At 38.9% G+C, this 16,851-nt stretch overlaps 1 protein-coding gene across 3 annotated transcripts in view; it reads left to right on the forward strand.

Moving 5' to 3' along the window:
• Positions 1-1,639: 1,639 nt before the first annotated feature.
• LNPK (lunapark, ER junction formation factor) overlaps positions 1,640-16,851 on the forward strand; it is a 54,336-nt gene continuing 39,124 nt past the window's right edge. For 2 of the 3 annotated variants that reach the window (XM_066553358.1, XM_066553359.1), the window contains exons 1-6: positions 1,640-1,731; positions 5,528-5,609; positions 6,850-6,894; positions 8,071-8,258; positions 11,561-11,619; positions 14,846-14,886. In XM_066553358.1, the coding sequence (XP_066409455.1) occupies positions 5,583-5,609; positions 6,850-6,894; positions 8,071-8,258; positions 11,561-11,619; positions 14,846-14,886 (360 nt within the window). In that variant the 5' untranslated portion in view covers positions 1,640-1,731; positions 5,528-5,582. The remainder of the gene's footprint in view (positions 1,732-5,527; positions 5,610-6,849; positions 6,895-8,070; positions 8,259-11,560; positions 11,620-14,845; positions 14,887-16,851) is intronic. The other variant, XM_066553361.1, reaches the window with a different exon arrangement.

A 16,851-nucleotide genomic window follows, 5' to 3' on the forward strand; every position in this document is an offset into this window, starting at 1 on the left:
ACTCAGCAGCTCTACCACTTAAAGCTTGAAGCTGATTGTGTTGCCGGACAGCTGGTGGGATATCTTTTCTGTCCTTTCCTGGCCTAAAAGTTTTTCCTATTCTTTTTAGTTCATGTACAGGCTGGGATGAAGCAATTTTCTTCACAGTAGCCCATATTTTGCTGTGTTTTGTATTCTGTGACTAGAAGAGCACAGCAATATTTTGGCCTTGGCTGAACAGGACTTGCACAGCATTGTGCCTTTACCTTTTCTCATTCTCTGCTCCCTTAGAGAGTAGGCTGGGAGTAGGCAACAATTTTGGGAGGGGAAACAGCCAGGACAGCACACCCAAACTTGCCAAGAGGATATTCCATACCACAGAATATCATTCTCAGCAATAAAACTGGGATTGCAGAATAAGAAGGTGGGAGGGGGGTTTGTCTTCCAGATTCATCAATTGCTGGAAGACTTGCTGGGCATCAGTCTGCTTGTGGGGGGTGGTTAGTTATTTCCCTTGCATCACTTTTTCTCCCCTTTCATTCACTTACTAAAAATTACTTTCATTCACTTTCCTTTAACCCAACCCATGAGCTGTCTGACTTTTCCCAGTCATCTTCCAGAGGGGGAAGGAGTATGAGGTTTACCTCCTGACCAGGGTCAACCTACCAGAGCTGGGAAAACCCCAACATTTATAGGCTGTATTATGATGCACTGTTACAATACAAGAATTTCAACAATGCAGAGTCAGCTGAAGATATACAGCTTTTGCATAGGAGTTTTTACTACAAAGCACTTTGGAAGGACTTTCTTTCACATTTATGTGCATGCACCTGTGTTAGTGTAGTGGTAAAACTTCTGAAGAGGGCATGTCAGAAACACAGTGCAAACAGAGCAAGTATTTATTCACTGTTCCTGTGTCCTGTCGGCATGAAGCAAGGGATGGGCGCCAGCGATATAAGAAAGCTGATGGAAGTACAGCACCAAGGGAGAGGAGATTGTGATTACAGTAATGGGATTTAAAGACATTCAGAGTTCAGCTTTTCTCCCAAGACACATGCCGACTGGAAGAAAGGGCTCGTTGAGAGCAGCCCTGTGCTGTGACCCTCAGGGACTCTGCCCGCAGAGCACACCCGCAGCACGGTGGCTCTTTGTCAGCACTGCCTCCTTGGCTGAGCACCGGCGTCGGGAGGCCTGCAAACCTCCACATGACAGCTTGGCCCTCACACTCCTCCGGTTTTGCCTTAAAACACCTTTATTTTCTGTAACAGAGATCAGCGAGAGCCGCAGGAAGACGGTGAGCGCCTTCCGACACCGCCCGCCTGAACTTGGCTGGGCAGAGCCGCCCGGGACACCGCCCGGGACACCGCCCGGGCCGGGCCACGAAGCGCGGCAGGAGCGGCGCATCGTCATGTCACGGCCCGGTCGGGTACCATCCGGTACGGTCCGGAGCGGCACGGCCGGGTAAAATACGGCACTGTACGGCCGGGTAAAATACGGCACTGTACGGCCGGGTCCGGTACTGTACGGAACGGAGCGGGAAGCGGAGCGCAGGAGCACCGCCCAGCAGCGCCGCCCGCCCCGAGCGCGGCCCGGCCCGGCCCGGCCCCGCCCCGCTCCAGCGCGCCCCGCGGCAGCGAGGCGCTGATTGGCTGCCGCGGCCGCGCGGGGCCTGGTGGGAGCAGCGCCCGGGCGCCGCGCTCCTCCTGCGGCGGCGTTGGTGGCGGGCGGGATGCGCGGCCCGGCCCGCGGCAGGTACGCGATGGCGGGGGCTGCGCGGCCCGGCCCCGAGCGGCTCCGCGGTGGGACAGGGGCGCGGGGTGGTGGGTGAGGGGCGCCCGGCGCTCCCCATAGGAGAGCTCAGGTACCGGCCCCGGGGCACGAAGCGGAGCAGGGCGGCAGGTGCCCCTTCCCTCTCTCCCTCTCGCTCCGGGCAGCGGGGCGGGGCGGGCCGCGGTGCAGCCTCGGAGGGGGAAGCCCCTTGGCTGCGGGAAGGGCGGCGGGCGCCTGGGCGGAAGCGGGGAGCCGTGCGGCTGTGGCGGGCCGGGGAGCCGGGGGCTCCGCTGACCTCTGGCAGCGGCCTCCGGGGAGCCGGGGGCTCCGCTGACCTCTGGCAGCGGCCTCCCGGCCCGCCGGGCCCGCGCCGGCCGCCCCTCGCGCAGCCCGCTGGGGTTGGGTTTCAAAAAAGAGCGCCCGACCCACCCACTTCTCGCTCCGGCGCTGTGCAGTCTGTGTGGGAGCTAATTTGCGTTTTTAATTAAGGCTCTGCAAAGGATAGGACTTTTGGGGGATGCTTCCAGACGGAAACAGCCGAAAATGAAGTTTGAATGGAAAAAAGTTTAGTATTTTGTTGTAACTGAGGCGTTCTAGGACAGGCTAGCAGTAGGTGGTGGGTGATGCTCCTGGTTTGGTTTTGCTTGTTTCCTTGTCCGCGGCGCTCAGCTGGAGAAACTTTTTATGGTCCCAGTGGAAGTTTCTGAGGTCAGTAAATTTTGAGCAAACTGTGAGCAGAACTAGAGATTCAATTTAAATTATAGAATTTGTTTTCTTTGTGGTGGTAAATATCTACAAAAACTTACAGAAATTGGAATGATTAAGTCTGCACAAAATACCTATTTGAAAAGCATTGCCCATTCCTTAAGGGGAGAGGTCTGTATGACTATGCAAGGCCTTGATTACAAATTTCCAACTTCCTTTTTTTTCTTGTAGTATGTCTTCTCTTGATGTTATTCAGTCTTGAATTTTAGCATGTCAGTTATTAAAATTTACTTGGGAGACCGAGTTTTTGGAGAACTTTTAACCTGTAAAACATTAACAAGCCTGAAGAAATTTGAGACTGACTTGATAAAAGTGTAATGAGATCATGAAGCTATTTTCTCCACCTGGGTGGATGGGCGTGGATGTCTTAGTGGATTTTTGCCTCATTCAAAGGAGAAGCTTTTTCTGCTCTGGTCTCTTAGTCTGGCACTTCTGCTTTTTAATAAATAACTTAAATGTTTTGGGAGTAGAGGACCTGCTATAAATATTTTTTGAGAGAGTCAGGTAATAAAATTGATAGTAGTGTTTTTTTAAGCTTCTCTGTTCAGTGTTTTTAATGCTTCTTTTGTCAGTTTTAAGCCTAGGACATGTTGCAGTTATCTTACTTGTGTATTGCATCAGTGATAAAGTGTGTGGAAATAAGTCCAACTACTCTACTGCTTAGTCAGTGAAATGCACAGCTCTGTGCTACAGTGCAGTCTTCAGAAGGGAAAAGTCTTATGCAATAATTTGTTGTTTGGAGCATGGGAAGGAAGTAACTTGTAGATGATCTCTTGCCATGAAGAGTAGGATAGATATTAGTGGTAGTGGAGTGGCAGGTGAGGAGGAATGAGGAGAGCTTGAAGCAATCAAAGACAAATTGAAGACAATTAGTGTTGTCATGTCAGGAAGAAGAGAGGGGAAGAAGGAAAACATCTGAGGCACTCCATAGTAATCATAGAAAATTTTCCACCTCCTCACTGAGGATTCAGTGACTAAACTGTAAATGTGAATCTTGTGGCCCTAATCTCTAATACCTCTTTGGGGAAGGATTTTGGTAGTATTGCAGGCTTGCAGAGCAGCATCTGTGAAGCCTGTCATCATCACAGCTCCTGTCAAATCAGATGCATAGTGACACTTGTCGAACCTGTTTCTCTTCCAAGCTTACCAGATATTTAAAAAAGCCTTCTGTAGCAATAGCACTGTGAATGTGTTACTGCTATAAGTCAGAGTCACCAGTAGCCCGTGGATAATTTGTTCCCAAAAGATCCTCTAACACTTCCAGTGGAGAGGTTCTCAAACTATGTTTTGAAGGAAAATGGCACACACGAAGGCCATGTGAGCATCTCTGTGTCTCTCTGTGTCCACAACTGAGAGCCACCATTGCTCCTAAGGGCAGTGGCAATGCTAGGGAAACAAGCTAGATTTGGGAGCTTTGTGCTGGCTTTACAGGCTTCTCAATTGGCTATTTGACACAGTATCTTCATTGCAAAACAATGTAAAAGCTATCTGTGTCTGTAGAAATATCTGGGAAGAAAGTGTAGGCTCAGATCTACTGCAATACCCATCATGCAAAGGGTCTGCAGTGTCTGCAGTCACGGTTGTGTAAAATTCTTGGTGCTAGATTGTGTGTTTAAAAAAAAAAAAGGACTGCTGTTTTACTGAGATGAGTTGCTGCAGTAGTGATTATTTTGAGAATTTGTTAAGAGTCCAAGGGGTAATTGCTTTTTCTATATCTCAGCCTTTGGTGCTACTCATTTGGCAGCAGCAGAGCTAATTTGCCCATCTGTTCTAGCTTCATTCTCGTGGCATTTCTGATACGGATTTCCTTATCTTTAAGGGTTGGTTTCTGAAACTAGTAGGGCCTATAGTTCTGAAGTCCTTGGCTTTCTTGGAAGGTGGGGAGGTTACCAGACTACAGCAGTGTTTATGCTAGTGAGCAGTGCATATCCTGTACATATTAAATTGCTCTAGAGGCCTCAGACAATTTGAGAACAAATTTGGATTGAAATGTATCTTTCCATTTTTGACCAAAGGAAACTTAATAAGCGAGATAATGATCACTTATATTTCTGTCTAGCTAGATCACTGCTTTGTTTTAATAAGTGTTAGTGTTTCACTCCAGAATGAAAAAGGTTCGAGTCCTGGTTGGGATTGAGCATTAGTTTACTGTCAGGGTTGTTTTGAACTGGTTACTTTTTTGTTAAATAGGTAAAAACCTTGTATATTAAATGGATGGAGAGAAAGTCTGCCATCCTAAGGTTCAATTGATTCAACTATCTTTGAATGGGAAGTTGCTACAATTTTGTTTCTGGAGCTTAGACCCAGATCATCAAATTAGTGTTGTTCATTGGTTCCAGGCTTGTGTAGGGTGAGGTGAGCCTCTCTTGCCCCTTTGGAATTGTTTTAGAGTCATTTGATGTGCTGATGACTGGGTTGTGAGTTGTGCAGGGAAGACCTGTCAATGTAGTGCTTTAGTACAGCAAATGAAATCTTTGAAACTGGTTCTTTGAACTTAAAACTGAGCACACAGCATATTCTTGTTGGTGAGGGCATGAAAAAGAAATAGATTTATTTGAGAAATTTTCTCATGAACAGGATGAGATGTTAACAGGGTGTTAATGTTGAATGCCTAGAGTTGCAACTAAAAAGGAATACTGAGTTGTGTTTAGGGGCAGCAGAGGAAATAACTGGAAATCAGTATCTTAAAATAATTGTGCTCAATACTAAGTTTTTAAAATTGTTTTTCTGTTGGAGTATTTTGGTGGCTCTTTTTGCGGTTCATTTGTGCCTGTATTTTTGAGAACTAGTTAAGTATTTCCAAAATAAAAATAACTTTGGCCACATCTGAGCTGATCAACTGACTTACAGGGTGGCTTGTGAATCAGAAAACTGAATGTAAAGATAGCACATAGGTAGATAGCTAGACAATGGCTTTAGACAATATTTTGATTTCTTAAAATGTTGGAATGAATTTGAGAATCTTTGATTATGTTGCTAGATTACTCCTAAGTGCTTAATGCTTTATTTCTAGCTGTGAATTCTTGTAGAAGATTGATAGCTCTGCCAACATTGGTCCACAATAGAAGATGGGTGGATTAATTTCAAGATGGAGGGTAAGTAACATTGTGTAACAATGTAATAACCTTTAGTCCAGAAGATGGGAGTATCTAGGACATGTTGACTATTAATGCTGAATGCTAGTGCTGAACTTTTCCTGTATGTCATTAAAAGTCCAGTAGTGAGAGATATCATGACCAAAAGTATTTTTTACTAAATCACTTAAGCTGTGAAACTCTGCTGTTGTCCTTCATTTCCTTTGCAGTACCAGTCTGGCACTGGCTTGATTAACTTAAAAAAATACAGTTTTAACTCTTTCTGTAAATCTAAATACTTTTGTTGTGCATCATTGGGATAGAAACTGCAGCATCTGTGACTTGACAGGTTGGTGACCTAGATAAAAATGGGTATGTGCAGAAACATTTCTGGCTGTTTTAACAAATGGTTTGGTAGTGGCTTACTCCTGTACAAGTCTGTCTTCCTATCTGCTTTTATTGGTTGTTGAGTGGTGTACTGATTTTATGAGGAAGAAGAGGCATGAGGTTTTTGACTACTCTCCTGGCAGGTGTGAGTTGCTTGAGTCTAGGTTTTCCTTTGCTTATTAGCAACTGACAGCAGTCTTCCCTACAAAACTCCATTAAAGGTGAAACTTCAGGTGGAGTGTCAGTTTTGTGTAATAGAAACTTACTTTCAGGGTGATGCAATGTGAGCTATGGCTTTTCAATTTGTAGTGTGAAGGGTGGAGAAAGATTGTGGCTTGATAATTCTCAGAAATTAGGAAAGATTCCTAGAAGGTGGATTTCCAGGTGCTCCTATAGGGAATTTTACTGGTGATGACAGCCCTTATTTGCAGGTGCTTTTGATTTATTTACACCATGTGTCCTTATATGGAATGAATAGTAGTAAAAAGCTGGAGTACTCAGATTAGGGCTTCCTCTCTATATTCTCTGTGTTTTGCCTATTTCTGCCACTCATCAATTCTGTTCTTGTTTTGCTTTCCACCTACACATTCATTATTGCTGTAGAAGCATTATAGATTTTCATTTTTTGTGATGTAGGAGAGGAGCTTTCAGGTTAGAGTAATGCCAACTGTAAAAGAGTGATTTTCTATTTGTCCTTTCTATTTGTCACACTAAAGTAGGAAAACTTCTTACCTTTATATAAAGTAGATAATTTATGAATTTATTAATGTATTATGAGTACGTCTTTTTGTTAGGAAACTGTTAATGTACAGTAATCCACAAAATACTGAGTTTTTTGAAGTGAGATTAATATCTTTGTTCTTTCCCTTGTAAGCAGGCAAAGCCTTCCACTGTAGAAGTATTAGAGAAAATAGATAAGGTATGTGTTTGCTTTTTAGTGTTTTGTTTGATTTTTTTTTTTGTTTAGAAATATGTGTCCTTTTTGCTGGCCATGTATTTCTCTCACATTAGGTAAAATGCTCTCAAGAAATTTTAAATTATTTTGGTAATTATTCCAGTAGTAGAGATTCTGCACATCAGAGAAATTGTTATAATTTTTCCCGTTAGTGTTTACTCATTTAAAAAATACCAATACTGTATAATAGATAGTGAGAAGCTGCAGGGCAAGTATTTATTTAGAGAGCCTGAAATGGGAATGAATATGAAGCTGCCTTGATTACACAATTCAGTTATAACTAATTGTAAAAGTCCCATGTAAAGGAAAATGTCACTAATGCCAAGTTCCATTCATCGGGTTGATGAGAAAAGCTTCAATGTATGGTTTTATGTATAGCAGTTGCAACGGTAGTGGTAGTAAGGTCAGGGGCAGAATAACTGGATAGGTTGTTCAGTAATCAATTGTGATTTTTCACCAGCATTTGTGACAGATGTCTGTACTCTGTGGGGAAATTAACTGTTTTGAAATATACTGTTGATATTTTTGTTTTCCTTTTAATGAAGCTGTGAGTACTTCTGTTGTCACTTGAAATACAGTCAGAATGGTTAACATAGCAGAGCATTGCTCCATCACTTATTAATATACCATCATACAGATGTTCATGATTTCACTCTTTATGTGAGGAAAGTACTGAAAGGAAAACAAGTAGAATGGTGGAGAGGTTGCAGCAATTTGCCATGTTAGTAGAAAAGTGTCAGAGACATTTAACATTCCACAGGTACCTGATGAAAGCTTTAGAATGCTGAGTATGTTTAGTAGTGACTTATGTGATAGTAAAGACTGCCATGCATAAGATACTGGTATTTTTCACTTCTCCCAAATATACTAATGCATTACAAATGTGAAAAAGTGCTGATTTTTAACTTTTCTTAGCAATTGCTAGTAAGGTGCAAGTGGCCCATATCATAGCCTTATTATTATGGAGTATTTATGCTATGAAAGTTATCTATGGGCAAATATTGTAATTTATCAAAGAGCTGCTTGACTTTTCTAATCAAGTATCAGACTGATAGGGCTGATTTTAGCAAACATTTAAAGGCAGCTTAGTAAAACCTCTTACTAATTGCACTAATAAGGCTGAACCCTGTTTATTTGCAGGAAATACAGACATTAGAAGAATTTAGAGAAAAAAATCAGAGGCTACAGAAACTATGGGTTGGAAGGCTTCTTCTCTACTCTTCAGTTCTTTACCTTATTACTTGCTTAATTGTGTATTTGTGGTGTCTTCCTGATGAATGGACAGCAAGGCTGACAATGACACTTCCATTTTTTGCATTTCCATTGATGTAAGTAAATATGCCTTTTTTGTTTTCTAACTGCTGTCTCTTTGATAAAAGGAGATGGAAAATACATCTCAGCAGGGGTTTGGGTTTGCTTTGACAATCCTTGAGATGTCATAACTTGCTGAATTTTTTCTTCTAAAATAGATTCAAGTAGGTAGGCAGACACTTTCTTTGAGGGGAATGTCTGTCATGGGTCTGGGTTAGTATAGAACTAGGTCTTATCATCAAAAGATAATAGCATCTAAAGTTACTTGGCTTATCAAAATTATGCTGGGGCTAGAGAGCTGTGTCTGAACAGCTGTAAGGTAATGTAGTATATGCACAAGGGTTTTATTTTTACTCTGTTTCTTGGGTTTTATTTTTATTGCGATCTGAGAAGTAACATTACTATACAGAAATAACCAAAGGTATGTCATCTACATGTAAAATGTAGTGTATAAACCTGGGAAAAATACAAGAATGAATGGAGAAACTTACTTTATGTGTTAGGTGACTTTTAACACAGAATGGACTTGAAAAGTTGTCAACCTAAGTGTGTTGAAAACTACTTTTACATAATTAGCTGTTTTTCTGGAAAATCACTGACTGTTTTCTTCAACAAGAAAATATACAGACGTCATTGTATGTGAACTGGAGAAAGTATTGCTACATATTTGTTCCACTGAGCTGATTGGCTGCTTCTCCTGATGAGTGGCTTTTGTTGTCTAAGAAATCCACTTTTCTAAAAGTAACAAAAAGGGCTCCCACCTCACTGAAACAGCTGCTTTGGAGCCTCCCCTTCCTCCAGACCATCAGGGAGGTGAGAGCAGCCTACTGAGCATCTTCCCTAACGATGGGGAGCACAGTGCATTTACTAATTTGCTGAAATGGTCATAAGTACTTCCATTTTTACAGCACCTTTGTATGAAGGCTTGGTTTGTACATGCCCTAGCTTTAGACTTGAGAGGCAAAGTCAGAGTAAATATTTGAGACTTTGCAAGTTTGATGAGCATAATGTAACACATGGAAAACCCCCAAGGTAAAAATGGTGTTTGTATGTCTTACTGCATTATTTGTAATATACTGTTATATTGCTGTTGTGTACTCCTGTGGAGAAAATACATGGGCTGCAGGATCTTGACTGGAAAGGATTAATATAGAAATTAGAGCTCAAATTAATCTTTGGCAGCAATATGAATTAATTTTGTTCTTAAGGACAAGCATTTTTAAGTCTTTGTTGTTAGTGTGTGAGGCTTGTTCATGCTGATAGGAAAGGCTTGTAAAAGAGGAAGTATTACCAGCCCCCTTTCACATAGGTGTGTTAGAATTATTGTAGAAATGAAAGCTTTTATTATTGAAGATGATGGCTTCTTGTGCTGTGGTTTGAATTTACATGTTGGACTTTTATTCTATAGTTTGTCCAGTTCTGCTTATTTTTCTCAAGATGGCTCTCTGTAAAATTCTGATTTAGATGTCAGCTTACTAGCACTTAGAATCAGTCTTTTGTTCTCTTATGACTTGCAACTGTTTATCAGATTTTTTTTTTTCCCTTAAGCTATTCCCCTTCAGCTTTTTTTGGCAGATATGAATGGCAAGCAGCTGCCAGCTTGTCTTTGTTCTCGGTCAAGAGGTGACTCCATGCTGAATGCCTGGTGCCACCCAGTAATAGCTCTAGAGATTTTTCAGACCTAATCAAACTGGAGTATGTCTGCCTTTTCCAGCTTGCAGTCAGTCACCAACTTATTTCTGCCTTAGGTCAGTCCCTCAGGGTCTCAGCGAGTTACTGATGTTGGCAGAGCAAGTTAAGTTTTAGGAATAGAACTTCATTAATTTTAAATGTGTACTGAAAATACCCAAAAAGTTGAAGAAATACATTAGCATTTTAGAAGGGTGCTCTTCTTGAACTGATTTTTATTTGAATTAGTTTTAATTTGCATGTTCTGATTTTCAAAGAAATATATTTTCTTTTTTTGTAAAATTGGCTGAAATGATCTGCTATTAAACTCAGATATCGGATTTTTTACAGAGAAAATGCTTTTTTATTTCATGATGTGTCGCTTACTTCATATTTAGAATACAGCTTTAGGTAGAAGACTGTTAAGCATACATTTAAAAAGAAATAATGCTTTTGCCCTTGTAACAAGGTATTTAAGGCAATTTAAATCCTCTAAACATTTATTTCTTCTGGTACTTTAGAAAGACACATTTTGTGTTGTGTAAGTGGATAAATCCACCTGTATCATTAGATCAGTTATTATAGCACACTTTTGAACATGGAGTACTTAAACTTCTTTGTTTCTCTTACCTTGGATAGGCTGCTCTCAGATTCCAGGTGCCTCATCCAACTTGCCTGACTTGGGCTGTGTTGTTAATACTTGAAGACGTTTGTAACTGGGCAACTATTGGATAAATACAGAAGATGTTATGAATTAAGTCATTATGAAAACTCTTAAAGCCTTTTGCCTGCTTTCTTATCATACTTTTAGCTAGATAACTTTTCTAGGCTTTAAGATTGTTGTTTTTTTCTTGTTTTTTCTTAAATTGAACATTGCTAATTTAGGCTCTATTATGTAATTGTCATTAGGAGGGTTTTGGATGCTTGGAGTGGCTTGGTGTATGAGGTTTGCCACTTGGCTTAGACTGAATAACTTACCAGGAAAAGTGTCAGCTTAATATTAGAAGCAATTCTAAGCTTTTAAACAAATGAAGTCCTGATTGCAAAGAGACCTTTCAAATGTAAAATGGTCATAGATCAGTTTAACTTCATCTTGACATAAACTGCTCCAGCTAAGTCAGCTGAAACCCTACAGAAACTGAGTAGACTGGGGTTTCTCTAATATCACCAAGACTCAGGTCAGTTAATTCTGCTTGGGAGAGCATTTGTACAATAGCTCTATCACATGGTTTTCATTGGTATTAGAATTCTTCTCACAAATCTCTTGGGCCTTAATTTTGGGTCTGAACTGGTAAGTTTCTTTTTTTGGATAAAATACATTATTAATCTATCAAATAAGAAGTGATGACTAAGTAATTTTCAGCTGAACATTTTTTAGCAAGTGATGATATTGCTGCTGCTGCCTTAGTATTTCTGCCTTAAGTAACAGTTAATTTCAATTGAAAAGATGCTTTTATTTAGAGCAATATTGATAGCTTGTTGACAAGGTGCTAATTTATTTTTTACTTTTTTATATGAATAGTGTTTGAAGGTTTCTGTCTGTTGTATTTGTGAAATAAATCTCATCTGCTAAATGTTGTTTGCTAAATGACTTCAGAAATGGTTACTGTAATATATTTTAATTAATATAATTCTTTTTTTTTTCCTAAAGAATCTGGTGTATAAGAACTCTGCTCATTTTTTTCTTTTCCAAACGGACAGAAAGAAATAGTAAGTACTTTTTTCTTGTGTTTTATTTATTTATTTTTAAATATGCAGCTAGTTGAGGCTGATGCTTGCTTGATGTGATGATGTAAATGCTTTTGATAATTTGGCTTCCAGGAGGACAAGAGTAGCCTTTTAGTTGATACTGAAATTAGTAGTATTAGCTAAACTTTTTTCTACCACATAGTTCATGAAAGAGCAGGAAGCAAACTGCTTAATCTTTCACTTCACTTATAAAATGGTGCTAACTTTCTCCTGTCTTTGCATGTGTCAAATGTGTAATGGAATAAAATATGATGTAAAAGTAGGATCAAGGGGAAAGGAGTATAAACAGCAGTAGTAGTAGTTCCCTTGATACTTGCATCTCACAAGTATTCCAGCAGTCATCTGTTATCCTTATGCAAAAGGGAAGAGATTTATAGCAGATGAGTCTAATTTATTTGTCAGGATATCTTTTTCTCCCAAGTTCTCCAAAGCATACTTATGTTTTCCTGAGTGGGGAAGGTATAAGTGGGTGTTTTTCTGCTTTTTTGAGAGCTAAGGAAAATTGGAAGTCGTGTAACAAAACCGAGAAGTAATGGAGGTTTTCAAATATATATAAAAAGTTGTTAAATTTTGCATTAGAATGAATCTGCATGCTATTTAAAAACAGCATCTGTGGCACTTGTCTGCAGTAGTTAGAATTCATTTGAGACTTTCCTTGAAAGCAGTCCAGCCTGTAACAATATCTCATGGTGATGTGAGCAATAATACAGGCAAACCTCAGTGTTGCACTGTGTTTTATGACTTGCAGAGCAGCATGATGTATTTAATTTGTGACAGCTTACAAGTTAAACATCACTTTTAGAATTTTTCTTAAACCGAATGTTTGCATTTGATATGCAAGCGCAGAACATACATTTTTATGTAGAAATAAAATTGTCTGTATATTCTGTGGTGCTGTGTGATTCATTTCTAAGGTGAAATGAATGATTTGCATTTCATGGCTGAATAAGAAAAAAATATATTTTTCTACTTTGCTTAAATGTCTTTGTTGCTGTTTTGAGCATACAGGCAAGTCTGGTGCTTTTGTTGAACCTGTGTTTAAAGGGTTTAGTAGATGATAGAACATGCCAAAAGGGATTATTCCTGTGTGGTTCCAGAGACTGGATGAAAATGAAGTGTTTTACCTCAGAGATAAAAGTCCTATATTTGAAAAGAAAAATCGAATGTAGGATTGAAGCAGTAAAGCAGGAGAAAGCATAGCTGAGAGAGCATACTATCAACCAAGTTGTTCAAAACCAAATTTTTATTCTGCGATAAGTTAGTATAACATACTGAGACACTGGAGGTGGTTATTTGATACAATAAAGCTCTGTGCTGGATAATCAGTATACACCAGATTTGGGAATGATGCTGTGAATGAAGAAATTTTGTAGCTAGACTCCAGGGAAAGTGATGCAGAGAGACGATGGAGTTTCAGTTTTTAGGACTGGTCAGGCAAACAACTGTTAAAGATTTAGGCTGATCTGTCCCAAAGCTGGAGAAAATAAATGAGGTATATTGCAGGTTTTCACTTCTCTAGTATGAATTATTTTTTTTCCTGTAGGTTTAATTAAGATGAGATAGGTTGGTTTCTTGAGAGTGCTTTGCAGTAATTGCCATTTGGCCGTGTTTAAGGGGCAGGTGTTTCTTGAGGTTCTTCTTGAATACAGGAGGTGAAGTGATCAGAAAGAAACACCCACACTTGAAACTGATGGCATTGCTTTGTGGAAGGCTGTGCTTGAAGATGTTCTAGGCATTTCTGTACCAAAAGCACTTGCAGTTTCTTGAGTAACCATTGATAGCTGGCTGTACTCTGCTGCTTATTTGGTTTCATGATACCACACTGCATTGCAATACATTATTTTTTAAGCTAATAATCTGTGTGGGGCAACATGTGAGGTTGTGTTCTATTACAAATGTAACATTTGGTGAAAAGAGGTACCTTAGTAATTTGCAGATGCACACTTTCTGGAATTGTCCATCTTCTGTGGTCCATCCCAGGATTAAATATTGTCTTTTTCCATGTCCTATAAACAAATGGGGATGGTTATAGTTACCCTTTTATTGTATAAATAATAACCTTTCAAATATGTGCATGCCAGTTTTAGTATTTTGCACATTTAATGAAGAGGTATATTTGATCAAAATGGATTTCTACATTCTGGAAAAGTTCAAGTAATTATTTTTTTCCCTTAATTTTAAGTTACAGTATTCCTGAAGTAACTTTGAATGGTATGGAATGAGTATTTATAAATAGTAAAAATATAAAAAAAAGTGTGTTTAGTTTGGTTGGGTTTGTGTCTTGTAGTTTTGTGAACCTTTTTCTGTCTTTAAAAATGGGTAAGAATAGGTATATTTTTACAGCAAGCTGCCAGTGTTCAGTAGAGCTGAGAAAGGGTAAAAAGTTGTACAGTTTATTGTTAAAATCTCTTGCTGTGAACAGAGGTAGTAGGCAGCTAATTTGTTGAGAGAGTATCTTCTGCATTAGGTGATGGTTTATTACAGTGAGTTTTCTGTGAGTGTCAAGCTCCAAACATTGACTTTCAGGAAAATCCCACATGGATTTGGCCTTTCTTCTTTCTCTTCCTCTTATAGAGGTTAGCTGTTGTGCCTACCTGTTTCAGCAGTCTCTTAACATTTAGTAGAAAAATGACCTTCTGGTAGCTGTTCTTACAAAACTAGGGCTTTGCTGTAGTCTGAGAATATAGAAAGGAAGAAATAGATTGAGCTTTGACGCTTGGAATTGACCTGGCATTTGAAACTAGCATGTGTTAAGAGGTTTATGTGAAATACTGAAGCCAGTAAATCTGGTACTCAGATATGCTAATTCTTAGACCTCAAGCTTTTCTCTGTGTTTTGAGTCATGAGATTAAATGTATTTGGTCCATTGTTGTACCAGTTTTAATGTAGGTCAAAGCAGGGCACTGGCTAGAATTGGTTTGCTTAATGAGGAAATGGTACATAAAATTTTTTAATAGTTATAACTGTAAAGTGATAACAGTGGGCTATAATTTATAAGCAGTTTCAGCATTTTAAGTGATTTATTTTCACATAAGAACTCTAGTTATTTTGTACCAAGTTTACTGATGTTCAGAGTTGGTACTGGTCAATGCATAATTTTTCCTGATATCTCAAGGTGAAATCAATGTTTGGAGTGTGCTGAAATTAATTTATATTTGAAAACTAATGTATAATGTCTTTCTTTTAGATGATGCACTGGAAGATTTAAAATCCCAAAAGAAAAAAATAGTAAGTAAAACTCCAAGAAAAAATGGCTACTCTGGTTCACTACAAATGGTGTATGCCAGATATTTGCACCAAACTTGATCAACAGTTAATCTCAGTAAGAAAAATTTAGGATGGACAAGATTGCAAGTCTTGGATGACTTGCCCTCTTTGTGAAATTTGTGGCACTGAAAGCTGTTTCCTCTCTGTTTATTGCTCCATAAGGAAGCTTGTTGAGAGAGGAAGTTGTTTTCTTACATGTTTGGCTTCACCTGCCTTGGAAGGCAAAACTTCAAAACAGCCACAACCCAAACACTCTCTGCTCCCCAACCCTACCTTGCCAAAGCAATTCCTCCTCCCTCCAGAAATGCCAAAAATTCTATTATGAGGCTTTGTTATTAATGAGTTTCCCAAAGTGTTCACCTCATACCTTCTGGATTTTGCCATGGTAGCTAAATTAATAAAAAAACCAGAACAAAGGTACCAAAAATGAGTTGGGTGAGTCTGGTATTATGTAATGATCTATGTTTTATCACTTTTAAAATGTAGATGTAAAAAAGATAACCTGTAACCTAATTATGACATTAACCTTTGGTAAAGAGGATTTGCTGATATTTAAATGGAAGTGTTCTTTGCTTGTAGTGGTGCTACAAAGGGGTTTGAGAGACTTAAATTTTCTAGGGAGGAAAGACATGGGCATGACAACAATGTTAAGTTTATGAAAACTGCTTAACTGAAATCTGTTTATATTCCCAATTAACATAGTCATTTGGTAGCCTTAAAGGAAAAGTTCTTGAAGCAGAAAAACCACAGTGGAGAACAAAAGAGTTTTTGGCATCTTAAATGTAAAGTCTTCATTTCAGTTTAAGTTTAGTTTTTTGTAATCGTGAAAATCTTTTTTTATAGAACAACTAGTAATACTGAATGTTTATGTGTGAGAAGCAATTAGGACAAAAGCCATTGAATAAAAGATTAGTCAGGAAAAACCTAAATGTATATTTTGCATGTGCAAAACCTCGAAACAACATACTGTAGAAGAACCAGGATGAAACACTGCACAATACAAAAATGAAACAACTGCATAAATACTTCACAGACAAGAAGGAAATTGTAGTGTAACCATGGAGAATTTAAGTCTGGAAGTATAAATTGGCATGAGTATATATGCAAGTCAAGCTTTAATCATTAAAGACAAACTTCTAAATAGGATGAGTGAATCTGAGTTCTGGGAAGTCCAATAATGTGTAAGTCAGCTATTTTTTAGAGTCTGTGATTATCACATGATCTTGTGGGTGCCTTGCTCCTAGCAAGGAACCAGAAACAGAGGACTTCTGCAGCCTCTTGAATCAGTACAGTGTTGGTATTTTTTACTCAGAAGGTGGACTCAGGAGCTTCATCATAATTTAAGATATTCAATTAAGCATTAAAATTAGATAATTATACATGAAATAGAACATGTTGAAATGAGCTGGAAGGGGATGCACGTAAGAAGACAGAATATAATTAGTGTTTTAGATAAAAACACTGAATCAATTGCATTCTGTAAAATTTCATTTTGGTAATACTCAGATTTTATTTTGTTTTGTTTGATTAACTTTCTTAGGAGTGTCTTTGGCTAATTTTTACTAAAACAAAAATCAAGTGAAATAATGGGGAGAGAGAGGATTCTTTTTTCTTGTTGAATTATGTTTTGTTGGTGAGTTTGCAAATAGGATTAGTTACTAAGAAATTTACATTGTGGTTCTCAAAGTATTTAGGATAAGTAAATTATGTGTTTCCTGTTTATTTCTAATGCAAATTGTTGTCTAGGCACTGAGCCTGCTGCAACATCTGTGCTTTTTCACTTTGTTGCAGCTTAGCTACCTAATTGCTGGATAAATCTTACATTGAAGACAATTGTCCTTTTGAAAAATGTTACAGTAGACTTGTGTTTTACAGTTATGTGGCCCACCTTTTCCCTGCAGATATTACTTGTGTGCTGAAAGGAGA

This window comes from Molothrus aeneus, chromosome 7 (assembly GCF_037042795.1).
Source record: "Molothrus aeneus isolate 106 chromosome 7, BPBGC_Maene_1.0, whole genome shotgun sequence".
Lineage (NCBI taxonomy): Eukaryota > Metazoa > Chordata > Aves > Passeriformes > Icteridae > Molothrus > Molothrus aeneus.